Genomic DNA, 27,332 nt, shown 5'->3' on the forward strand with positions numbered 1-27,332 from the left:
TTTGAATATAGTGAAATTAGAGGAGGAGGAGTGCTGCAAGAAAGCTAAACAACGAGCACAGGTGGCAGCTGCAATGCTAGACAGCATAAATTTCCCTTTCCTAGCCTCTGTAAGAGCCTGAAAAAAAAAATTGTTTGAAAAGATTTGTAGAATAATTTAGCGTTTTAAGTTGATTACAGTGTTGATTACAGATTAATGTCAGAGATGACATCAACATTGATTTAGTGCTGTATGCCGTAGTAAAAAGCAAAGATTCGGGTAAAAGTATTCACAAGTAATTCCTGCACCTGATGTGTGACAGAAATTGATCCAGTCTATTTCAAGGAAAGGTGAGCATAGCTTGTTTTTAATATTGTCGGATGTGTAGATGAGTAGAAAGCTTGTGAAAGTGATGCCAGTGGCTTTAACATGTGCTGCACAGCAGGCTTTGTATCGCGAAATTCTTTTCAAACTGTAAAGCTAGCTTTTCTGCATGGTACAGCAGCAGCATAACGGTGGTGCAAAAGATACGTATGCAGTGAAGCTGTACGCGCAATTCTCTTTTTGAACTCACGACACATTCACGGACAACATTTAAGAGTTATAATGAGTGGTAATCGTCGACCATTATGCTGATTTCCAGTTTCTAAAGAGCGCAAAAGCGAACTTTACAATTTACATTGAAACTGTTATCAATTCTACAAACTCTATAAACAATGTGGCTTAATGTGCAAGATCTTTGCGGTTCAATACTGCGTGAAAAAGGCAATAGGAGTGGTTATTTAACGCTATTGTAGAGAGCAGTAGAATACGTGCACCAACATTTTAACGCGACAGTGCTAAGGGCCCCATGTCGCAGAAAATCTGGCGTTGGCGTACAACGTCGGACATAGTTGCGGCAAAAAGATTTTCGAACCACCCATAGCCACGCCCTCCATGTGGCACAAGGAAGTTACTGAACTAATTTAATTTCTCAAGCTAAAATATGTAAATATTGCAAGCTGTTTCCTCGTAAGATATGCTGTTCCTGTATCACCCCCAAGGACTGCAAAATTGACAGGCACAATGACAACTTGGTTATACTTGAAATGCTGTCCTACAACCTGTTCATGCTGATGTAGGCATGGAGAGGCGATCAGTACCATGCAATAATCTGGCAGAGTCTGCACATTTGGTAGGTTTCAAAGCTTAATCTGCCATCACTTCAGTCAACATGTCAACTGCTGGGCTCTGAATTCGCTGCAAGTGTCTTCACTTTTTCTCCAAAAATGTCAGTTGGCCATTGAATCCGGCACTTGATTTAGCTTCAGAGATGTACATTTGGTATTTTACTTGCTGCATAATGATAGGTGTAAACTGTGACTTAAAGAGAAACAGTGCCACTTATAATGTCTGTGATAGCATTATGGTGGGAAAATGAAAGAAGGCTACATGAACAGAACCTTGCAAGTTTATTTTGCATGGAGTGGTTAACAGGCAGTGACAGTTTGTTATAAAAGTGATTGAAGGGAACAGACAGGGCATGAACAGTGTTCTATGCCAGTCGCACAGCATCTATGCTTTCTAGTAGCTGGAGCAGGAGATAAATCAGAACATCACATTGATCTATGTTTTAGCAGCCGTATAAATTGCAGTAAAGATTCGCTTACTAACTAAGCATCCATGGTGTTAAGCGCCTACAGGTAAACATGATCAGATCTCACTCGATGACTGTGAGCACTCAGTGTCACAATGCTGTGGTGCTGAAGAGTGCTAGCAGCAGAGCACTTCGTTCTGCCGCTTGCTTGACCACACTTTTGAAACTTTGATTTTGCAACCTGCAGCACTATGTGCACGGGAATGCAGCATATGAAGCTACCCACCATCTTGGCTCATCGTGAGTTTTGTACTTGCCGCAATTTACCTCCAATACATTGTGTGCCAGCTGCATATATCCATTCCACTGAGCGGGCAGCCAAGCACAGCCATGGCCAGATTAGAGAAGGAAACATGCTCTCCTGCCGTGGCATATGCTTGATCATGTGACCTCCAACATTAGAAAGTTAAATGCTACCCAGTGGGTTCACAACTTTTATTTCGGTTAGGTATTCCCTAATACCATCAGCCTTCTTAGCAGCTAGTGCTTTACCAACTTCCTGTCAAATGCATGGTTCCGGAAGTTTTTACTTAAGGCATCTGCATTGCTTTGAGTTTTGGAATATGAATAAAATAGTCCTTGTGATTATATATATTTAATTCCATTTAGCCGAGCATTGGATGCAGCATAGTTTGTGGGGAAGCGCGACCCTCGCGCCTCCCCTGATGTTTTTCCCGCATAGCGCGTCTCCTGTAGTGCGGCTTCGCCGCGCACGCGGCGGTCCGAGTGGTACAGGCGCAGTCCGAGAGATGGCGCTAGTGTTGCGCGGCTGCGGGGTTACCCTCGGCGGGAGAGACAAGGCGCGCTCTCTTGGGTTCCAGACAGCCAGCGGGATGGACGTGCCATGCCGCACGTGCAGCGGCCCTCTTTCCCGGCGGGTCGGCGCGCCACGGGGACGTCTCCCGCGAGCGCGCGGCGACCGAGGCTTCTGCGAGACCGCCTCGCGTGGCCGCCTTCGAACGCGCCACGATTCGCGTGACTATACACGCGAACGACCAGGCGTTGGGATCCAGCATGGAGCGAACATATTCGCTCGCTCTGCGGTCGCGGTGAGTCGGACTTCTAGATTTGTCGCGCGCCCATCGGCATGTTTTGTGGATAGCAACTCGGCTAGCAGGCATTGATGTATGAAAGGTGCAATAAATGCCCTTGTGATTGTTTGCACTACTGTGTTGTCGTTCCTTTGTCCCAAGAGTACGGTGGGAGATATCCCACCCCAGACCCCCACAAGTTGCAAGATTTTGTAAAAGTATATTCTCAGGCTAGCGATGATTCCTTAGTGACAGCTTTAAATGCATGTTTGCTGTTGAGTCACCTCAGCCAGGGACAGCCATTCGTGCAGCTCTTGTTCAAATAGATAGTGCACTTTGTGCTGTCAGATGTACACTTCATGCACAGGGCAAGTTGCTGCTGAGCAAGCACTTGGAGACAGCCAGTTCTTTTGGAAGTTGTATTGATCTAACAAAAGGTAGTTTAGGCTGCTGCTGTAACTTCGCAGCTTCAGGGACAGCAAAAAGGGTCCAGCACCATAGACAAAAATGCCTACTTCAAAGTTTTTTCAAATGATAAGGGGGACAATATTATCTTACTTTTTCTTCTGAGAAAGCTTTTTAATTCGATAAAATACACTCCATATCCTCTTGGCACAAAGAGATGACCAGCATATGACTGTGACAAAAGTACACACAAATATGCAGTTCATTGTCTTGGCACATCCATGCTGGTTAGAAAGGCCATTACACGCAACACATTAGTGTTCTCGGAGCGGGGCTCTGGGCCGAAGGGAAGTGCTTGCAGTGATGGAGCCGGTGACCAAAGTGGCTCGCTGGAGCAGTGTGCCTTGACCACGTAGTACCACACAGTGTCTGCACTGCACTTTGCCAAGTTCTGGGTGCATTCAATGGCAGCCTAGATGTAACCATTGTAGATTAAATGCATCAGTTAACCAGAACTCTCAGGAGCTTATGACTATAGTAACAGGAGACCCAGCATGAGAAAAAAATTAACGAATACCTTTGGCTGGAGAAATGAAGGGAAGCATCTCTTCAGAGTCACATTTGAGCAGATGCACAATGTGCCAACTTGTAACACTGACTCGTGATTCTGTTGGCCAGCTACCACTAACTGTTTTGTTGTCTCTGATTTTTCACTCAGGGGCTATGTCTACTGCGAACCATCCTTTCCTGTCAGCTTAGATGTGCACTACCACTTTCTTCTAGCTCAAGCAATAGGAGGACCGTAGTGGGGATAGTATATACAGTGCAATGTGCAATCACTTAATCTTTGTCAAATAGCAACCCTACTGACATTACAGACTTCTTCCTTGGTAATGTCATCTTTAACCACAATACCCTTTGCACCTACTTACTGGTCGTGGCTGAACCTTCACGTCCTGAGTTGTTTAGTAGGATCTATTGAATTCCTGCTCTGCATAATACAAGCTATTCACTGGCCTATCACTTACAGACAAATCAACTCAATGAACAGCTAAACAGCACACTGTTCAGCTGCCATTTAACTTTATCCTTCAACATCTTCCTACTATTGGTTGACTACACTCCATAGAATACACCCACGATGTTTTCAGCTGATTTGAACTGGCTTGCCAGACCAGTCATGCTTGGCTCAATGCATCACCCAGCACTCAACGCATTAACCTATCTGAAAAACTCCTGTTACAGCACACAGGGCCCTACATGCTTCTGCGCCAACTTAGTGACTGCGAGATCACCAATATCCACATTTCTTGACTAAAGTCAGACTTTCTTGCACACTTATCACTGTCTTTGCCAAGACAGCATTTTGATCATTGAAGGCCATGTTAGGAGGTGATCAGCACTGTGGCAAACACTCAGGCACCAGAAAGCAGGCAGTGCCCATGCCTGGCTTGACAGCCATTATGCCTGTATATTATGCAACATAATTGCTAATAACCTCTGATTTACTTGTTCATGTAATACAGTTACAAATTTTTTCTCCCAACATTAAAGATTGCTGCAAGCAGCACTTTTGTGTAGAGCCTGTCACAACACCCGAGTTCAGTGCCATTGTTATTAAAGGGGACACTAATGAGAAAAATGATTTCTTCTGTATTAGTAAATTACCCTTCCAAAATACCAAAAACACCACTCCTACCGCAAGAAGATGCTTGGTAAGCCAGAAAAAGTGCAATAATGAAAGGTGGGTAGGGGGGGGGGGGAGGTGGAAGGTGATACCACTTTGAAATTTGTGCACCAATTCACCATGACATCAAGGATTTTAACAATGGCTTCTTTAAATAAGCATAGTGCAATAAGTGCAATATTGGCAGTTCAGGTTCCCCCCCACAAACATGCTCATCTGATGACAGAACTATTCAGTAGGCTTGATAAAAGTTAGAGAACCGGCACAGTACACTAATTTCTTCTTTTCTTTTTTCTCTTTTTTCTTTTTTTTCCTGTTCACATGTATTATGCTATTTGAAAACACAACTCAAAGACTGAAACTCTGTTACCTCAGAACCAGATCACTATTGTTACAGTGAGTCTGCCTCGATATGCCTTGCAGAAGAGTCTGTTAGTATCAACTTTGCGTCTTCATACCATGTAAGCATAATAAATATTTGGTATGACTGTCCTCATGATGCGCACAATAACTTTTGCTTTTTGTTTTGTCCATTCACACCTTTTGAGAGCACAACAAGGTACTTATTAGAGTTGAATAAGTTTTGCAGTAGTAGTTTTGTTCAATGAAAGTGCAAAAATAAAACTGTTCTGATTACTTTTTTTTGTTCTGGGGTACTATGTGCCGAAACCACGATTTGATTATGAAGCATGTCATAGTGGGGGACTCCAGATTAATTTTGACCACCAGGGGATCTTTAATGTGGCCCCAATGCACGGGACACGGGGTATTTTTGCATTTCACCCCCGTCATAATGCGGCTGCTGTGGCCGGGATGTGACCTCTCGATCTCGTGCTTCGCAGCGCAACACCACAGCCACTAAGCCACTGCAGCAGGTGTTCTGATTATCTGAACTTCATTCTTGCAGTTAAAAAAGAGCCAAAGCTGCATGCAGCTAGTTTATCTGGCTTCTACTATACGACGCTGTTAATACAGGATGAAGCAGTAATACCTCTATAGTAAAGAGAAATATGTCAGCCGGATGCTTCAGGTTTAGCATTAAATTACTCTAAATGATTACTAGGGATAGGACAGAAGGAAAGCATAAAATTTATATGACATTTGTCACATCAAATAAACAAGAAGTAGAAAGTTCAACTAGTGGCGAGACTAACCTCTTGCAACTTGGGTGGCTGTGAGAGCTCCAGGTAAGGCACTACAGCTGATGCCAAGAGGGCAATGCCTGGTTCATGAACTTCGAGCTGAAATATGTTAACTAGTCATGTTTTTGAGGTCTAAATACACATACTCAGAAACAGAAACTGCCAAAAAGAAAAGCATCTTGGCGAATGTTCGAGTTACCATAATGAATACTGCATGCTCGCATAAGGCAGGTTAAGAAAGTCTCATGCTGTGAATTTAGTAATTTACTTCACAGTCCTTTATTGCAATTTACAAAAATACAGGGACATGCATATTTCACTTAACATCTTAGAAAAAAGAATTTGCACTTACTGCTGCACTGTTATTGCTCTAATTTTGCAGAAAAATTGAATTTTTGGGTCTAGGTCGTTCAGTGTAACACTTGGTACAGTTACTTGCTTGGTTTTCAAGAAAAAGAAATGCAAAGCTGCCTTTGTTTATGGGGATGGTGGCACTAGCATAAGCTTGTGCTGCTGCCTTTCAGCAGCTGCAGAAAGCAGCCATTCAGGTTGGGTTGCCGCATGTTCCAGAGGAGCGGACAACACGTGGCAACCCTCCCTGAATGGCTGCTTTTTGCAGCTGCCAGCAGGTGCCGACAGAAGTTTATGCTAGCACCATCTAGGCGCTAGCATAACTTGTGCGTCGTAAATGAAGGCAACATGGAATTTTTTTCTTGGAAACCAGGCAGGTAACTGTGCCAGGTGTTATATTGAATGATGCAGGCTCCAAAATGTGATTTTTCTGCAAAATTTGAGCAAGAACAGTGCAGCAGTAAATGCAAAGTCTTTTTGCAAAGATTTTGATCAGAATATACATGCCTCTGTACTTAATTTGTTTTTGTCAAAAATTTTGGCTGGAAACTGTAATTGTGAAAACATGCAGCTGCTTGAGCATTACAGTAGCACAATAATTTAGCAACGCTAAAGAATCACAAGGATTAACACAACAGTACAAAGAGCACATCCTGCACACACTCTACTTATTTGATGCAACACGATAACTCCAAAGTAGTCGCACTGTTTTCTCTGCACAAGCGTCTTAGAACCCATTGCAGTTAGCACTCCATCCAGTGTACTGCCAGAAGTTTCAAGGAAGCAGGAAGGACAACATGCAATGGTTGTTCAGAAATTCATGCCTATCTCATTCCCCTGTTGAAAATGGAAAGTCTTGAAATTTGCACACTGTAGAAGCTATGCTTACTGCAGCTGTGTATAATTTCACGAGTTTATGGAAGATACTGTAGCTACAGTAGTTTGAAAATTTATACACTCACATAAGCTTTTACAGAATTCCTTTTGGCAGAGAAGTACAGTGATGTTTATTTTCTATATATTCAACACATTCTGCAGCACCATAGGGCATTACAGCAGAGAGAGAAACTGCATGCATAAACAGTTTATTGCCACAATAACAAATAAAAATGCATGACCAACAAAATTAGTAAAAAAGAAAGAGGAATGGCAGGTATTCCATAATTTTATACAACATTGTCTTGAATACAAGAAATACTACAAGTGAATGCAGATAGCAAGAAGAAACATAACAGATAATCTACAATTTCATGCAACATGACATTTAACAGTGTGGCTTTCACAGTCAATGATGCAGTGGGGTAATTTGTTCCCTTCTAAAAAAGTATTCAAAGAAACATTATAAAGTGTATATGGCCTGTGCAAGGTCTTGTAAACTGGGAAAAGCATATTCTCACATGAAAGTTCATTTTGTGCGAGATTGTTTAGAGTTTAGTACAGAGACAGTTGCAGTTGGAGGGTCCAGTCATAATCAGCACTGCAGGCCAGGTCTGGCAATGAATTTTTATGCAGGCTTCAAGACGTCATTTACAGATGCCACAGCTGGCACAAAACAATGACAGTGAAAAGTTACAGCTCCCCAAAACTAAAGACAGCAACTTGATGAGCATGCTGTTTGTCAAGTCCACAAGAGATCATTTAGCACAATCTTGGGTAGTGCACCAAATTTTGAATGGAAAGGTCGAGGCAGTGAAGGACCAAGTGTGTAGACTGAACACTACCTACAAGGTAGTTGTTCTACATTTTTGCAACTAGCAAATGAGCCAAGTACTAAGTGCTTATACTTCAGTCATTCTGCACCTATCCAAACAGGGGATTGATGATTATTTACTTGAGCAGCAAATGGAAGACGAACAACAGGAATAGGTTACAAGAGTTGCAATCATAGTCCTCTTGAAAGGAGAGTTCACATTCAGCATAAAAGTTTCTCTTACCTGGCAGGATAATGGCCCAAGTCCTTTAAGAAGAACAAGCTGGTATTTGAAGGCAGAAGTAATTTCATAGGCCTTTCCTTTGTTTTTACTGCATAGATAGCACAGCAGCCATTGACTATTTGTTTTGTGAACACACAGTATAACTACTATATTTCAGGCCACCAATGTAAAAAGTAAGCTCATGATTTTTCTTCGTCTTCGCTCCTCTGGCTTCACTGTCTGTTTTCTTCATCTAACAAAAAGAATCTAGCCCCTCTGATACCCTTAATTTCGCTCATTGCATAGCGGGGGGCCTCTACTTTGGCAGCCTTGAAGCCATCAGGTAGCAGATGAGGCTTTTTTGGCCTGCTCCTAAGCTCGCATACTATGTACATGACAACTGCGGCTAAAAGGAGGTTCAACATATGCTGTCATGGCTGTGAGCAGCACTGGCTAACACTTCCAGGGCTAACCTTGTGCACACACACAAACACTCAAGAAAGTGTACAGCAGCATGGATGGCTGCTGCAGTAGCTGGCTCAGGCAGTAGCTCCCACCCGAGGCAAGTTGTCTTAACGTCCTCTTTCAATTCCCTTTCCATTATTTCTACATTTCAATTAAACATAATTAATTTCCCCTATGCTTTCTTTACCTTCATTCTCTGTTTTCTTTATAAGGTTTATGCCGGGCACTTAAATTTGGCTTTTCTCCTGCCAAACGACTGTTAATGCACAATAGTCGAAATCATGTGAGGGTCTTTTCAAAACTGCATTACACGAACAATCAATCCTAATAGCAATAATCTAGCCTTATTATCATTGCCACAGCAAGCAAATGCTCACAGTAAAGTTTAGTTCTCGTCTTAAGCAACTATAAAGGCACCACTGAAGTGCTCTGAGATGACCAGTTGAATTTGCCTCGCAAACAATCAGCCTTGCCTTGGTCTTGATGGCATATGTAGTGCAAAAAAACGTGGCTAGCCATGCTTGAGGAAACACGCTAAATGAAAACATAGGGTCTTCATATACAGTCGAACCTCGATACAACCAAACACGGATAAAACAAATAACCACATATAACAAAGTAAATCTAAAATATTTCTCTGCAACATCAGCATGTAACGAATGCAGTAGAACCCTGTAGATGGGCTTTTTAAGATGACCACGAAAAAAGGATCTGGGAAATCTGGAAAACGTAACATCCGATAATGCTAGCAGTAGCACTACTGATGACACAAACAGCTGCTCTCACACAAAACCTAATTTGAAGTTGAATATGAAGCTAACAAACAAGTAAAAAAAAATGTTATGGGGTTTTACGTGCCAAAACCACTTTCTCATTGTGAGGTACGCTGTAGTGGGCGACCAGAAATTTGTACCAGCTAGGGTTTTTTTAACATGAACCTAAATCTACGTACACGAGTGTTTTCGCATTTTGCACCCATCGAAATGCAGCCACCATGGCACAACAAACAAGTGAAAACCCATTCAGTGAAGCTCATTATCACTGCCTGCCAGTAAAGCTGAATGTTAAACGTTAAATATTTGTTTAGCAGTCACACTCATGACTCATACTATTATTCTGATTAGTTCAGTATTCTGAAGCTCGTAGTACTGAAATATTTTTGCACTGTAACTATAAGCAGTCAGGAGGGGATTTCTGAAAAGTTTATTAATGTGGTGTTCGTAGTAACGAGGTTTCACTGTACACTTGTTTTTGTTGCCATGTATCCTTACCTGACTGCATGCTGACTGTGTAGGAATGTTGCAAGCCTTGGCCATACCTCTCGCAGGGTACGTTCGCGAATGAAATCATGTGATGTCTCTGCCAAGGAACTAACCACTTCAAATGCCTGCATGTTAAAAAAAAAAAAAAGCACCATTCAGCATATTTCCTAGCCAGAGTGATGATGACATCATGCATATATGAGATCGACCATCCACCTTTGCGCATAGATTCCAATCGTCCTTTTGGAAACGAGCAACGAGGGGCCTCCATAACAAATGCACGGCTGGCAAGAGCTCATCTGCAAGAACAAAAATATTAACTCTAAGATGATTACGCAAGCATGAACTGGGTAATAAAAGTTCTTGAGTCCTTCCTTTTCTTGCCTGATAGCATAATCTTGAAACCAATGCAGACTGTCTAAGAACATTAGCAGAAGCAGTTCAAATGTGAAATGTGACTATCTGTGCAATAGGTTTATAGCATGTCAGATTCACAGAAAAGCTATTGCTACTCTGGGAAATGGCACAGAATTTAGCTACAGTCCCTAGTTATACACTACAGATAACGAAAAATTTGATTGCAAAAATTGTGTGCAGTGGAACAAGCTTCACCTTTTGGAATAAATTATTGCTTACGCACACCATGTGCCAAACAGCGTTAATTGCTGCAAACCAAAATCATGGCCTCCAAGATTCTATCCTGGAGCAACAATGGTGCATACCCATCTCGGAGGACATGTAAAATCGTTGCACCTACTGTTTTGCTGTACTCTATAAAGTTGGACTGCACACGGTAAAATAGAATGCTTTTACGCTATTTCCTGCCCTGCTATACTAGTAGGAACTTACTGGCCCTATAGTCAATGGTCCCTACATCTATTCTCCATCCTTTCAATACTATGAGCTGTAGGATTGAATCACGTGAAGGAGCTGGAAGATGCTGTATGCAATGTGGACCCTGCCTCTTTCCATAACCTGACTGAGTTATCTTTTCTTTCATGCCTGCCTGTCATCCAGCCTGAAATATGTACCGTGGGGCTTGTTCAAGTCGCCTTACCTTCACAGCATGACAGTGGAATGACTGCATGCTTGATGATACTCAGTACAGCTGTTTGAATGAAGATGTTTGAACTTGACTGAAAGTGCGTGCATCTCTTTAGGACCTGAGAAAAGAAGCAAAACAAACGAAACGGTAAAGCCTCTGCCTACTCAGAGCCCGCAATGCATTCTCAACTACAGTAACTATGCCAACAATAACCATAACAGTGCCATGCTCAGCACACCTAGTTAAATTCTCGCATTCCTGCCACTTTGCAAGCTGAGTCACATTTTGGTTATGCTTCAACATGGAATAATGTTTATTTTTTTCTTTTGCATTCTTACTTCCACCCCCCATACCACAGGGGGTGGGAGTAAGAGGCAGGGACAAGAGCAATGAGAGACATCGCAAAAGGAATACTGAATGCATGTGTGTTCAAGCTAGAAAGCTCTATGAACACGTTGAAAATGAGTTAAAACATATAAAATAGAAGTGCGAACTGCACAGCTGCAAGCCTCAAGTGATTTTTGATATGTTCAGGGTCAAGTGGTGCAGAGTTTGATGTGCAAGATGCCACTTTTTATTATGTTTGCATTTAAAGATATAGCTGCTGTGCGAAAGTTCAGCCTTTCAGAACCACACATTTTGTTCGAGTTATCTTTTTCATTATAGGAGATTTAACCAGGTATAATCAAAGCAAAAATATTGTCTATATTTATATTACAAGTAGCACATACAGCATATATTCATGGCTTTCTCCTACAGACACAGCCCCATTCCCCGAATTTTGTAAGCACGACTGAGCTTGCATGGGCACTAGCATGGCACACAACATGTCAGCCACAGAGAAAGCCTTAAGCATATTTTTTCAACTATTAGAGAGCAGCTGTATATGGCTAGCCGATTCCTCCGTCTGTCTGTCGCTTGTATGCCGAAAACTCCTCCAGCGCAACTCCATGCGCATGCGTGGGAAAAAAAAGAAGAGAAAGAGAGGCACGCAATTGGCTGCACCAGTAGCGACGTCTTTGCTCTCCGTCACAGCCGAGCACGGGCACAGCAGTTTCTCTCTGGCTCTGAAATAGGTAGGCCACGTTTCATACATACTCCTGAGGAGCAGGCACCTTTCGACCAGCAACACCTTGAGCAGAACTGGGAACTAGCTCGTCTATGCCACACCGATGCTGCAGCTCGTGCACAAGAACAGGCTCATGCAGCCGAGCGCAAGCAGCAACTGCGTACCGAGGATCCGGCAGCCTATCAAGTCGTTGTTTAATAAACCGTCAGGATTAACCCAGTGATGAACACCAGGGCTGCATATTTCAGCTTCGCTAGTCAACCATCTGTACGGAGTGCTTGGACGATGATTTTTTGAAGATGTTTAATGCCACAGCAATAGTGCTTGCCATTGCAGCATATAACCTGTATAGTAACTCAACCATAAGATGAGGGACAGCCTCTGAGTTTAGCATATCATAGCTGCCAAAACTCGAGGTAGTGGTATTTACTTGAACATCCAAAGCCAAATTTAAACTTCACCCCACGGTGACATCCACTGGGTGGAGCATTGTGGGCATCGCCTACTCCGCCATAGCATCCACAGTGGAAGCTGTTGGAAGCTGTTGTGAGCGGAAGCACTGAGAAGGGGATGAAGAGCGAGCTTTGACTGACCGATAACTCTGCTTCTATAGAATGTATTGAGATACTTTTTGCTGCAAAATATTTGTACAGTAGTATGCTTTAATGTCAAATGTATTTCTCGACTTTGATAAAAAAGTGTTGTAGGGCCTCCTTTAACTGACATGTAAAGTCGACCACAGAGGACCATAAGTAGTGATTTGTGGCGTGTACGAGTACACAATGAAGTTGCATTACTATGCATTCAGATTCGCATCATTTAGTAACAACTGTTTGAACCAAGGAGGCCTGCTCATACCTGCACAAGGAGCTTGATGTGTCCAGGCACAGGTGGCTTCTCATCCATTTCCACATCACACAGATCTTCCCTAGGCACCTCAATGCTTTCAAGTTCCTGGTCAGTCAACTCAACATCAGCGGAAATTGTCTTGCATTGATGAAACTCTTTCACAAACTGCACAAACGTCTTCTCTGGGAGCACTCGTGTTGTAACACCGTCCTTCAGTATGCCCTGAATAAATAGCAACAGGCCATAAAATATAAGTGTGTACAGCAAAGTGCTGCTTAGCCACACATATTGCTCACCCCCCCCCCCCCCAAAAAAAAGGAAGAAAAGGAGAAAATGGAGTTACTATGCCTTACCCACTTCACATACAAATTATTGCAGTTTAATGAAAATGACTACAAGCGATGTGAATATCAGACAATTTTTTTAGCTTGCTAAATAAATCTATTTGTCACACTGATACACAATGACAATGTGAACTTTCTAGAACAAATGTGGCTTACTTATTCAAAAAATATAATTAAAATAAAACACATGTATTTTGCACTATGAATTGGTTTTACTTTTCAGTTGATGCTTCCAATGATTTTGTAGTAGCTGCTGCAACTTTGGCGTACAGAACTAATGCTGCTAATACATGAAACAGTAATGGTTGGTAAAGTGCAACATATTAATATGTTCCTTTGTGCCATTACGCAGTATTTTCTGTTACTTTGTAAGCCACTTTGCTAAAACCACTGTAATGGCCTGGTTGCAGTACCAATAAATAAATAAATAAATAATCTCCCATACATTCTGAATCAACACACACACATGCACACATGCATGCACGCACACACAGTGGAATCTCGTAAATACAATCTTCACGCGGACTGGGAAATAAAATGTATCATCCAAAAAATTGTGTTATCCAAAGCAAGCTACAAGAAGTATAAAAATAGGCGTACTCGGTGACAAACCCAAAAGCAAAGGTTTGTGTGGTGTTGAGTGACATTGACCCGCATAACACGTTACGCGGAGCAGCATCACTTGACGCCACACGAACCGCAGCCAACGCACTTTTATTCAGCAACGTTGAAATAGCTCGTTAGTTTGCACTGAACTTGCTTCTTTTCAATCTCTGTAAAAATGTTCTTCTGGAAGTTAAACAATGAGGCCACTGTTTCCTCACTCAACTGAGCAGCGGTGCATTGCCAGTTGGTGTGCCCACACTTGCTGCAGCAGCACTTTACTGCCAGCACCGCGCCATGTGCGTATTTCTTCCAGTGTGGCTGGGGCATGTTGTTCGTGGGTTGTTGAAATGTTATTTAAGCTAGTACAATGGCATATTGCACTATGAGCTTTAGCAATACCAATAAAAGCCAGCTTCTGCAGCCGTATTATCCAATTTCAGGTGAAAACACAATGGCAATTACTGTATGAAAATATATTGCTCCTATGGGACGTTGGCCGGGAAAAAGGAATGAACATATTATCTGGAAAAATGTATTATGCAGGATGACATTAAGAAGATTCTATATATATATATATATGTATATTGTAATATAAGGAGCAGTGGGGCTGTGGCTATGAGAGAGACAACGATGACGAGTGCGAAAAACCTTGTTTCGGTACTCGATCGGCTGTACTACCTCTCGCTGCTCTATTGTTCTAGTCGCGAACGCTTACTGCCCAAAGAGCTTCGCGACATTTGGTGGAAGGTGCTGGACCTTTTGCAAACCCGGAACTCTGAAGCTGGATGATCCCTGGTCACATCTCCCATGCCTGAGAAGACTAGTCTTACCGAGCCACCCCTGGCACCGCCTCCGGTCGTCTGTCCTGGTGCGCCACGCCAACGGGATCCTCCCATATTCAATAGCACTGGCGATCATGACGTAGAGGACTGGCTGTCATAGTACAACCGAGTGAGTGCCCACAACAAATGGACTGAAGCTGACAAGCTTGGTTACGTACCATTCTACCTTTTCGGGGTTGCCCATCTTTGGTTACGCAACCATGAGGCTCACTTTTCTACCGGGACAGCATTCCGAACAACACATCAAGATGTCTTCGGTCACCCTGCTGTGCGCAAACTTCAGGCTGAAAAACTGCTTCGCTGTCGTGTCCAACAAAAGGGCGAAACGTTTACGAGCTACATTGAAGATGTAGTTGACCTTAGTTGACATTTGCCGGCGTATCAGCCCAGATATGACCGAAGATGACAAGGTCAAGACCATCTTGAAAGGCATAGAAGATGACGCTTTCCAAATGCTCTTGGCAAAGAATCTTCAGACAGTCAATGACCTCATAACACTTTGCCAGAGCCATGAGGAGCTACATAAACAACACTTTCTACGCGCCGAGCTCTAGCTTTGGACGTCGCGCTTTCAGCTCTGAGTGATGATGTCAGTGCTACTCCTTGCAGTTCAGGTCAAAGACCAAATCAAGCAATTTGTACGAGAAGAAGTGGCATGCCAACTCTCTCTTCTGCCAGTCAGTCCAACCTCAGAGTCGTCCTTGCCTCCTGATCTCCGTGAGGTGATACAAGAACAAGTCGCTAACGCAGTAACGCTTGCTCATCAACAGCCTCCTATGCCTGTTCCACTTACGTATGCTGCCTTGTCGCGAATCCAAGGCCTCCCTTTGCAGCTATTCAATCCAGACTTACCAGCGCCTTACCTCCACCAAATGTCACGAAGCTCTTTGGGCAGTAAGCATTTGCGACTAGAACAACAGAGCAGCGAGAGGTAGTACAGCCGATCGAGCACCGAAACAAGGTTTTTCTCTCTTGTCATCATTGTCTCTCTCATAGCCACTGCTCCTTATTTTACAGCACAATATATATATATATATATATATATATATATATATATATATATATATATATATATATATATATATTGCAAACTAGTTATTGTGCAATGTTGCACTAAGACTTTAGCTTAACTGTATAAAACAGGGCCCGCTTGCACAAAACTCTTTAGTCCAGTCTTATTCTGATATTCAGGCTCATTCGAATCTTATTGGAGGCTTAATCTTCCCTAGCTGATAAGTCGCTTGCACGAAAGGGACTAGACGGAAACAAGACACCAAATTAAGACTGAAATGAGACCGGAATCTAGCCTGCCTTCGAGCTGGCTTATCCAAAACTTATTCAGTATTTTCCAACATGGCTGCCCTGCGGTTGGCCCGCCTCGAGATGCTCTCCGAGCACTTGCTGCGCCGCAAACGTGTGTTTCGCGACAGGACAAATCCGCTGGACGCCTTCAGCGAGAAGGAGCTGCAGCGGCGCGTACGCTTCGGGCGGGACGGCATAGTATTTCTTGTCGAGTTCCTTCGCTCCGAGATCGAGCACCCGACTTGTCGGAGTGGTGCTTTGAGCGCCGAGCTGCAGGTGATGCTGGCACTGAAATTTTTTGCCTCCGGATGCTTCTTGATTACTGCCGGAGATGTGATCGGCGCCCACGAATCGACCGCAAGCCGCACGGTATGCCGGGTTGCCTCATCAGGTAAGCCTCTCTCCAACCATTTATTTTCTACTGCCTGTTTTAGTAGACAGCTTTAGTACTGCGTCATAACGATAAATACGCCGCACGCAAGTGCTTTGCGGAACGTAGGAGCGCGTGTCGCGTTAGGAATTTAGTGCTGCGAAATGCCTACGTGCGTAGAGGGCGAGACGCCGGGCGCGTCGGAGCGCGTTGGCCGCGTCCGGCATGCAGTACGTCGAATCATCGGTGGAACTAGGCTCTGTTGATCTCGCTAATGTGATGTAACGTGTGGCCGCGTTCCCGCTTCGTCGAACTTTAAATTTGAACAAGCTGCGCTGCCAGAACATCAGCTGACGATGTCTCGAATGTTTGCACCTACTCGACTGCAACGAAGCTAACTGATTGCACGTACCACGAAGGTGTCGCTCTCCGTGAATAACGTTTCCAGCCTCAAGTGAGCAGTTCGTCATTTTGTTCTTTCAAGCCGACGTCGTGCGTAGCTGTGTGATGGTCAGCACGAGCTTAACACTAGATACGTGTGCCTCCCTGAATATGTGCGTGTGTCATTGTGTGCAAGACCGCGCGTGACATCGGCGTGAATCTAAAGGTGACCACTCTCGTTTTCTTTCCAGTTGGCCGTCGCCTAGACAGATGCGGGGAGTCCAAGGCTGCTTCTACGCTGTCGCTGGCTTTCCGTGCGTCGTGGGTGCAATTGACGGCACGCATGTGCGGATACAGGCTCCTGGAGAGCATGAAGAAGCCTACGTCAACCGCCACTTTTATCACTCCATAAACGTTGAACTTACTAAATAAAGCAGTGGTTTTCTCGCTTATGATATGGACCAAATCTATTTTTTCGTCTTCGCTCCAGTGATGGCTCTTGAGTCGCTTGGCGGGCGGTTGCGAAGACATGCTTGAAAACACGCGCGTACCGTCAACGTTAGGAGCTGGTTCGGCTGCTTCTGCAGGGGTGACGAGCGCGGGAATGCGGCCGGATGTTGACATCGAATCGCAGTCAACTATTGGACAGCGCGAACGCCTGTCGCCGCCGCAACGAACTTCCGGCCCATTCCCCATCTCATTCCCTGTCTACGGCTAAATTTCCCACCTAGGTACTAAAAGTACCTAACGTCTTCAATAAGTCGGGACTATAGTTCAGTCTCGTCGGTTCGTGCAAGCGAAACCAGGTGTCATCACTCATGTTAAACAATTCTTAATAGATTTGCACTAGCGCTAGCGCATTGCAATGCACTAGCGCATTGTGGTGTCGTCTCTCTTTTGTTTTTGTTTGCTGGCGCTAAATATGCTTTCCAAATCAGTTTACCAACACACTCAACAAATGGCAATGCTGGAATATATATATACTTTTATTGTGATAGCAATTATATGGACGCTCCAAGTGCATTTCTGCCGTCACCATGAGGTTCTGCATAAAGTCCAAGGGTGATAACACCATCACGGCGTGCACTACGCTGTACAGGCGAGTGAAGGTGTGCGAGCGGAGCTGACAATTGCGGTGCAATCTTGCCAGCATAAAGGGATGGAAGCGGGCAGGAAGCCCAGTCGTGCGCGAGGCACCCAACGTTGCAAGGCACCGGGTGGAGGGGAGAGAGAGGAGGTGGCGGCATTCTACTCCGTCTGCAACTGCATGGTTGCCCGGCCGTACCTAGAGAGCAATCTGTGTTGGGGGCAGAGTCTAGGTAAATCAGCGGCTTGTAGCTTTGTGCATGCTCTGTGTGCTCGGCACTCACTTTTTGTTGAAGCAATAGGCAGCATGAATGGCACTTTGCTCGCTGCTGCTGCCGTGTTTCTTCATTCCAGCTTTTTGAGAGTGGGTTGCCGCAGTCGTCAAGTCAGATCTGTTCATGTCTGCTTGTGTGTGCGTGACACCATGCTTCTTAATTTACAGTGGAATTTTGATAAATGGAAACTGCTCAAACGGAACTGCCTCTTAAACAGTACACCATCCTCCTGGCTAGTTGGTTTTATATTCATGCAATTGTATGCAGCTTTGTTTCTCAGTAAATGGAACACCTGATAAAAAGAACCGATTTCCCTGGTCCCTTGAGGTTCTGTTTAAACAGAGTCCACAGTAGTTAAAGTGCCTATGTTTACAGCTTTATATGGCGGATAAAACTACTATCCTTACTTCGTATAGCTGTCTACTAATCTGCTATCGCAATCGATGCTTCGCCTTCTGGGAAAACTGCGACTTTTTTCATTAAAGAAGGTACAGATGTATCTTATAAACATGCAATCACAAATGTTTATATTTTTTCATGTTTTGTAATCTCTAACTTGTCTAAGCACTCGTGTGTACACAAGTTCTCTTGTTGTTCTTGCAGAACTGATAATTTACGAATGTTCAAAAGTGCTCTATCCGCATAAGGCTGTTGTGCTTTTTTTCCTTACACAAATTTGACCTTTAGCATTTAAAGTGCTGTGCCCAAGCAAAGTTTAGTTTTCTGCACTCTCCCTGCTTTTCCAAAAATAATTCACAAATGTGGACCATACCTAGGCTGGTTGCGCCATCTATACAGAGGTTCGTTAAACTTATATGACAGGTGTTATTTTTATACGAAAGATGGCGCAACAAAGCTTACACTATCTGTAATTTCTCTTATGTTATCTCTTGTTTTTCACCATAGCTGATCAGCACAAAAAGCCCTCATGTGTTTTTGACAATGCATGAATTCAATAACTTCTTCTGAACTCAAGTCGGTGGACCTCAACGTTGGTTATGAGGTGTCTTCAAGTGATAATCACAGCAACAAGTACACCATGTTGCCTGTGAAACACTATTTTTTTATCAAGATCATTAATTAGCATTTCGGAATAAAAACTGTAAGATGTTCAGCAACACATAGGCAATAAATAGCATTTGCATTTAAAGCTTGCTCACATGTTACTTGGACATAAATTTCATTTTCATTTGTTACACTTTCGCATAACTCAAGTACACAGCAGGCGGAAATGTCTGGCACCCAAAGGTTTAACATATTATGCATTTTTGAATTGTCAGAATTAGAGAAAATATTTTATTTTGTTTCTTTAACATAGACTATGGAAAAGCTTTCTTTTTACTTGTATGCCTTTTCATTTTTGTTTTTACACAAAAGACACAAGTTCTGGTGGAAACCAGTAGCTAAGTTCTCTTACAAACAGCTTGACATCTCCAAGGGTCCTTTTCATGACATACCTGATGATGTAACTAAAAAAGAACATAATCTTTTCGAAAATTTCAAAGATATATTTTTGTGGATGTTCGGAAAAGCACTACGAAAGCTAGTTACAGTAGATGCTTCTCCAAAATGTGTACGCACCGTCTTAGGTGTCGCAGGAAACCAAGCATTCAGGTATACCACTATGCTTGCCAGGACCTTCAAGAATGGTAGTGCATTATCTTTGTGGCAGAAGTCAAGTGCATTGAGTACCTGTAATGTGAAAACATTTTTGTAAAAAACCATGAGCACATCCAAGCAATTAGGTACAAAAGTGACACGCTCTCAGTTATCAATGCTTAAGGGCTTCCAGTTCTCATTTTCTGAAAAGTTTATATACCTTTCTTTTTATACATATTTTACTCTCAAGAAAGCTTAATAGCATTTTCTGGTGAATAGCTACATAAAAGTTTGCCTGTTTCATCAGTAATATATTTTTGAGCATAAGTTGTACCACTGTTTTCATTTTTTTTCCTTCTTGAGTAATTGCTGTGCAGATGGACAGCTGTAGTCACTCTTATAGGTTCTCTTTTCATTGAGAAAGAACTACTGTTACATTAATGGTGCACAGAGAGTGAGGTTGAGGTGGTGTGGTCCTAAAGTCTATCATCAAAGAAATCATGCAATAAAGTGAACATACCAAAATGTGCGACAACAAGCATTGAAAAATAGAGATTATTAAATAAGTGAAGGTAGATATTTACACTGTAGTGAAGACCATTTATGCCCTAACTTGGTCTTGAAAGAAATATTTAATCTCACTCTTGATAATATTCAGGTTATGATTCAATAGCGCACATGTTGCTTAATTCAATGATCTCTGTGTTAATTCAACGAACTCTGTGTCAGCTGAGCCTAGATAAATGGAAAAGTGAGGCAAGGTATACTAACACGTTCTGATTTAGGTCATAACACGCTCTGCAAGCGTTATGGTCAATCTCGCTCACAGAGTGGCTGTGCGGAGACCTAAGAATTTCTGCAGGCTGCTTTCTTTACACACGACTTTCTGCAACACACTCGCACGATGTGTCACACTGTGCAATGCCCACACTGTAACAGCAGCCGCTTGCTAGTATCACAAGGTTTCCGCAGCTCACTGTTTTAGTCAGTGCACTTGGAAATGATACAAGGTGAAGATAATTTTGGTGAAAAATGCACATGCCCATGAATTTCTGTTATGATGTCTGCTATTTATTTATTTATTTATTTATTTAAAAATACCTAACAGGCCTCAAAGTGAGGCACTGAGTAAGAGGGGCAGTACATAGAAAATACACAGAATACGAGACATCTATAAATCGTATCTGTTTACAAACTACAACCACAAGTGCAACCAAGATGAAAAAAGAATGATTTAGTTCACAATTCACTAGGGAAAAGAAGAAAACATAATATAATAACAAGGAATAAATCACACAGATTGTTTTCAGTGAAGTCGTATAAATAACAAGATCAGAGTGTTAAACAGTTATAATGAAAAAAATGACAGAAAAGTTACAGATGCGACATTCTCACGTAACGGTAAACATAGTGACATAACGGTAATAATGCGACAATAAGCTGTAAAAGATAGTGCAAGTACAGAAAGCATTGTGTGACAAACATAAAACTTCACATTTCTTTAGTCATGCATTCAGTCAAGGCATCACGGAATGAATCGTAATTGGACTGGCACGCAATGCTCTCCGGGAGCGAATTCCATATTCTGATAACACGAGGAAGAGCAGAGTAATGGAATGCTTTTGTAGACCCGTAAAGGCGGGCACAGCTGAAATGTTTATGAAGCCTATGTGACGTGGAGTAGGGTCGTTTCAAGCATGCGGGTGTTTGAGTGGAGTGAAGGAATTTGTGGAACAGTGATAAAAGGGCAATGTCTCGGCTTGTGTTCAAGGATTGTAATGTAAGCTTAACTTTTATATGTGTTACACTAGACTGGTAGCTGTAATCGTTTATGATGAAGTGGCTTGCTCTGTTCTGGATCCGTTCTAGCATTTCAATGAGGTATTTCTGGTGAGGGGACCAAATGGGAGATGCACACTCGAGCTTGGGATGAACGAGAGTTAGGTAAGCTAGCTTGTGAACATTTGAAGGAACATTTCTTAAGTTGTGTCGTAAGTACCCCAACGATTGGGAGGCATTAGCTGAAATGGACGTGACATGCTCTGTCCAAGAAAGATTCGATGTGAATAGGACTCCTAGATACTTATATTGTGTAGCTGTTGTAACAGTCTAATTGTTAATATGGTAGGGATACGGTGAGGTTGCCGACTTCTGGGTAAACGACATTACTTTGCATCTTGTGGTATTTAAAGTCATTAGCCATTTATTGCACCAGCTAATGATTTGTTGAAGGCCTTGCTGAAGAATGAGATGATCATCTGAGTATTTAATTGGGCGATAAATTATGCAGTCGTCAGTGAATATTCTGATGGTGAAGGACAAATTTTGAGGTAGTTTGTTAATAAAGGTTAGAAAAAGCAAGGGACTGAGGACGCTACCCTGTGGTACACCAGAAGAAACGTCTGTTAAAGAAGGACGAGTAGTTATTTGCAATAGCAAACTGCTGACGACTAGACAGGAAATTTTGGAGCCATGACAAGGTAAGACAGTCCAATTTTGGTGCAGAGAGTTCTGATATTAGGCGACAATGTGCGACACAGTTGAATGCCTTCGAAAAATCAAGGAACAAGCAATCAATTTGTAAGTTATAATTTAGGTTAGTGTGTAGGTCTGTTGTAAATTCAAATAACTGTGTCTCGCACGAGAGGCCCTTCCTAAAGCAATGCTGATTATGAAAAAGGAATTTGTTAATCTCAAGATGTCTGTAAACCTGCGAAGCAATAATGTGTTCAAGCAACTTGAAGGGAATGCATGTCAATGAAATGGGACGATAATTCACACAGGAGTTCCTGTTGCTACGTTTAAATACAGGTATAACTTTCGCCATCTTCCTATCTACGGGAAGGTGGCCAGTCGCAAGTGACTGTCTGAATATGTGAAAAAGAATTTTGCTTAATATTTCTACCATATTCTTTAAAATCTTTGAGTTTATACCATCTATGCCACATGAAGAAGACATATTAAGGTTATTTATGAGAGAAGAGAAGCCCTCCAAAGTGACTTCAATAGGTTCCATGTATTGGTAGCTTAATTCTGAAACAAAGGGTATATTTGAAGTGTTCTCCTGTGTAAATACAGAGGTGAAGAATGAATTAAAGACCTCTGAACATTTGCTGTCTGGAATAGGAATATTGCTGCTGTTTTGTAAAGACAATTCATCTGATTCGTTGTTAGGCTTTATTATTTTCCAAAACTTGGCAGGATTGTTCTTAAGCAGCTCAGGAAGATCATTAGAAAAATATTTATCTTTAGCTTCACCTAAAGCTGAGCAGTATGACTTAAGGTACGTTTTGTAATTCTGCAATGCTGCTGATGTGCGATCTTGCTTAGCGATATTATACAAGTGTTTTTTCTTGTTCCTCATGCGCTGAAGCTTTTTAGTAAACCAAGGGTGCAACTTATTGTTAGTTACATTAACGAGTGGAACATACTTGTCTACTAATGCGCACAGTGTATTTTTAAACATGAGGCAGTGTTCTTCAACGGATTTATTGTAAAATGATGGCCACATTGTGTTTTCATAGAAAGTTTCAAATTTTGAGATTATTGTTTTATAACTGCCTTTATTGTAATCACGAATTTGTTTTCTCATTTTACCCGTAACCGGTGGCGTTGTGTTTATTGTAATTTGGAGCAAATAGTGGTCGCTGAAACCATCCAAATATTCTATGTGACCTATTGTTTCAGGTACTGTACTAAGAATGAGGTCTAGAACATTGGCACCACATGTGGGCGTGGGCTATGATGTATGTCTCTCCTTGCCAATTGGGGCACATATCCCTGCTGGCCCCGAGGCATGACATGTCAAGTGTTGCTTAAATTACAAATTTTGGGTGAGAGCTGAATATCCAGCCTGACGTGAGACTGCGAAATCAAAACAAATATTCAATTAGTCTTTCTTCACAATCAAATTGATGTGCTTGAGCCTACATGCTAGTCATTATATACCTTCAAAAAACATCAAAACTAAAAAGAACATGCCTCGTAACCAACGTCCTCCAAAAGGCCAATGCTTCCTCTGTCACTATGCTTAGCCAGAGCCTGCACAATCCGTGCGACGTCACCGTGAGACCTTGGATGCCTAAGCTTGAACAGCACTGTGTTGGCAATGTAGTCAGTGTTTTGCTGGATAAGTTCTGAAATAGAACTGAAAGTGAAGATTAAACACGTGGATTAATGTGGCTCTGCTGCAATCCAAGAAAAAAAAAACATAATGAAAGCATAAAGCATGCAAACGAAGTGACACTAGTTGGAAACAATCTAGGACTGTAGTCCGACACAAAGTCAAACCCTTATATGGGCCATTTTTTTCAACACAGAATGCACTCTCTGCTAGGGCCAAAAGATGTGAATCATGAAATAAAATACTGCAACAAGCCTGGACTTCACACATGGGACTTGTTCAACTTGTTGGCAGTATAGTGCTCTGTTGAATGCCCCTTCACTTGGTCTCAGTAAAACACCTTAACTTTTAATTTATTCACATTTCTAGTTTCCTTTAGAAAAAAAAAAGAAAACTAAGGGTTAAGGTTTAAAAGCATGCACCTGCATTTGACAGAAAGCCTTAACCCAGAACTACAGTGTATGGCAAAAGTTATTGCACTCAAATAAAAACCCATAAATATGGTTGTGATGCACTGCAACAAAATCACTTTTATGTGATTTTTATGTGATGTTATGTTACTTTTATCAAGTTAGTTTACTCAATTTGTTATGCTATACATACACAAATACAAACCTACTTTTCCAAAAGCCCATATTTTGCATAAACACAAGCCTTGAGTTGCTTCAAAAATGCGATGGTGGCATGGATGTAGCCTTTGTCTAATTCAATCCATTAATTTTGTAATGCCTGACAAAGAGCAGCCAAACTGCAGTGAGGAGTGGACCAGAATATGCTCTTTAATACAGACCAGACTTAATAGTCAAGCGAGTTTAGATCCAGGCAGTTGGGGGCCATTCTAAAGTGGAAATAAAATCAGGAAATTTTTCATGCACCATCGTTGCACTGCCTTCGCCTCATGACCCGGACCAGAATTCGGCTCACAGGTCCACTGATGGTTTCTAAAGTAGATTCAACCCATGACAGGACCTCCTTCTTCAGGACATCTATCAGTTAATTAGCACTGTTCCCTTCGGCTCGCTGTTCCAAGAAAACCAGCAGCATCTTTCCATCAGAAGTGACTGCCCCAAGAACCATTATTAATTGAGGACAAAAACTTTTGAGGCAATTTTTATACTGCTGTTGGCTTCTTTTGAGGCTTCCTGTCAATACCCTGTTGTTTGGTGGTTTAACTGCTTGATATTGAACACTGCCTTGTCTGTAAAAAAAATGCTGTGCTGGTGTGCCATGCTGCTGAATCGTTTCAGCAGGTCCTTGCGTCTTGTGACTCTGGTATCTTTCGTGTTCCCTATTAGTCTATAAGCTTTCTGAACCCTGTACTTTTGCAGCTTCTCACTCACAATTCTTCGGATGGAACGTTTCAGAAATTCCTTCAGTTTGAACCATTTCGCCTTTTTACAACTTACTGCTGAAAAGCACGGGAACTTTTGCTGCACCGTGTATATGCACTCTAAACATGATGTGGCTCACTAGCATGCATTGCTATAATACAGAATGCTTTATTTCTATTACATGTACTACACTAAATAAATAAAGCTATATAGCTTATACTGTATATATATACACACATACATAAACTTCATCAAATTTATTCTACGAATAAATGCAACAATAAAAAGAAACACACTGAACAAGTTATGATACATTTAGATTATAAAAATAACACAATTTTAAGTTTTGAGCAGGATACAAACATCTTATATAGCCATAACGCAACATAAACAAAAGAATAAGCAAATCAGTACATAATTTTTCACAGCAAGGTATGCTAAAGTTGCACTTGTGCACAGAAAAGTTGTAAAAACTGTAATTAGGATGAGAGTAACCCACGAGTAAGATATGTATCAAAACCTCTTCATGAAAATGCCAGCTTAACTTGTTTTAGTAAGCAATTATTCTGATTTAGGATAAGTTAAGTCTGGTATTTTGATTTTTGTTAACCATACTTGTTCTTTAATTTGCTCATAAGTAGAGAACTGATCTAAACGGTAATGAAACACTCATATGTCATGGCTCATTGCATACAGAGAGCTCCATGCACACTTGCTGCAATGGCTTTGTGGCTATATAACATTCTTTAGCTAAGGTTATGGCCATGGTGGCCACATTCCAATGATGCAGTATGCAAAAATGGCTGTCTACTGGGGTGTTTCGTAAGCAACCCCAAGTGGCCAAGGTTAATCTAGAGTCTCCCCCTACAACATCTCTCATAGACTGTGTGTTGCTTTGGGAAGTTAAACGTAATCAATCAGTCGGGATGCTTCGTGTCTTCTACCAAGAGCAAGATTATCCAAGAAAAATATCACTGACATGCTTAGATTAAACATTATATGTCCTTCAGCAACTTATTGGTTTAAAAAGAAAACTTCAGTAAAATCACGTCGCAAGATGGATTATAGCTGTAACCCAACAAGATACTCGGGTGCAGCCAGTGAATCGAACCAGGCTGCAGCGTTTCACCGCACCAGCGGTGTTTCCGCATTGCGCCTGTGATGCCAGAACAAGTCATTATATATAATAAAGACAAGCGGCACATTTTTTTTCAATGTGGTTGTGCTCACAGCTTTTAAGCAAGCTGGCATCTTTTCATGCTTGATCTGTTTCTAGCTTAGATAGAATAAAAGTTTGCAATGAGTGTTGCCTCGGATCAACCAGCTACTAATAAGCAGTGTTAGACACATAGAAGGCACACAACAGCTGGGCTATAATGGGCCGTTAGGTTTGTTGTTGCGATGAATAATCAAAGGCGACTTTCAACTTGAATGTAGCTTTAAAGAAAAAAAAAAAAACATGCTGCTGGGCTAGTTGGTTCATACTCGCAGGTTTAACAAGTGCACACCTTAAGACTGCACAAAAGAAGGCAGACACAGGACAAGTGCTTGTCCCTCTTAAGACATACACTGGTTAAACTTGCAAATTTCAACTGTTGCATAAATATTAATTACTATTATTTATATGTGTAGGTCAGCCACCGATGCAGCTGAGCCTCTTTAGCCATCAAGTCTGAAGCCACATGAGGCTAAAGGTTATTTGGATGTACGCAGACCTACATCAAATAAAAGAGAGAACGTAATAACAATACTGTATTTACAATTTGCTACCACTCAGTTCTAATCAGTGAGTACATAATTGACAGATAAAGTCTATAACATATCATGATGCAGAAATGTTAAATTGTGAAGTAAGCATGAACAAAAGTCTGGTGGCAGAATGCAGATGTGACCAACGCCAGCCACATACCTATAACCACAAGCTTTTGCCACTCGCCACAAAGTCGTGCATGCCACATGAGAAACAAGGTAGTTCTGGCTGTCGGCTTTTTCCAACAGTGGGCAAAGGCAAATCCTCAGCAGGGGCCGGAAGTCACTGGAAAGCTGCAAGAAAGGCCACCAAGATGTGTAGAGCCCACGTGGGAACCAGCCCAAGGATGACAGATTTATAGAGAAAAGAAATGCAAAGTACAAATTACAAGAACATTTCCAAATGTTCACAATGGTTGGCATCAGCTTGTAGCTCCACTTATCACTTTCTGTACACAACGCTCGTACATTACCACTCAACTATGGTTAT

General features: G+C 42.0%; 1 protein-coding gene across 1 annotated transcript in view; it reads right to left on the reverse strand.

Annotated features, from left to right (window-relative positions):
• Nucleotides 1–3,174: 3,174 nt before the first annotated feature.
• The window catches only part of Tti1 (Telo2 interacting protein 1), a 56,562-nt gene continuing 32,404 nt past the window's right edge, over nt 3,175–27,332 (reverse strand). The window contains exons 14-23 of the mRNA XM_065427580.1: nt 27,003–27,136; nt 23,621–23,786; nt 19,622–19,732; nt 12,844–13,056; nt 10,929–11,034; nt 10,088–10,170; nt 9,881–9,996; nt 8,166–8,253; nt 5,893–5,979; nt 3,175–3,523 (exon numbers count right to left, since the gene is read on the reverse strand). Coding sequence (XP_065283652.1) covers nt 3,314–3,523; nt 5,893–5,979; nt 8,166–8,253; nt 9,881–9,996; nt 10,088–10,170; nt 10,929–11,034; nt 12,844–13,056; nt 19,622–19,732; nt 23,621–23,786; nt 27,003–27,136 — 1,314 coding nt within the window. The 3' untranslated portion in view covers nt 3,175–3,313. The remainder of the gene's footprint in view (nt 3,524–5,892; nt 5,980–8,165; nt 8,254–9,880; nt 9,997–10,087; nt 10,171–10,928; nt 11,035–12,843; nt 13,057–19,621; nt 19,733–23,620; nt 23,787–27,002; nt 27,137–27,332) is intronic.

This window comes from Dermacentor albipictus, chromosome 2 (genome assembly GCF_038994185.2).
Source record: "Dermacentor albipictus isolate Rhodes 1998 colony chromosome 2, USDA_Dalb.pri_finalv2, whole genome shotgun sequence".
In the NCBI taxonomy this organism is placed as follows: domain Eukaryota; kingdom Metazoa; phylum Arthropoda; class Arachnida; order Ixodida; family Ixodidae; genus Dermacentor; species Dermacentor albipictus.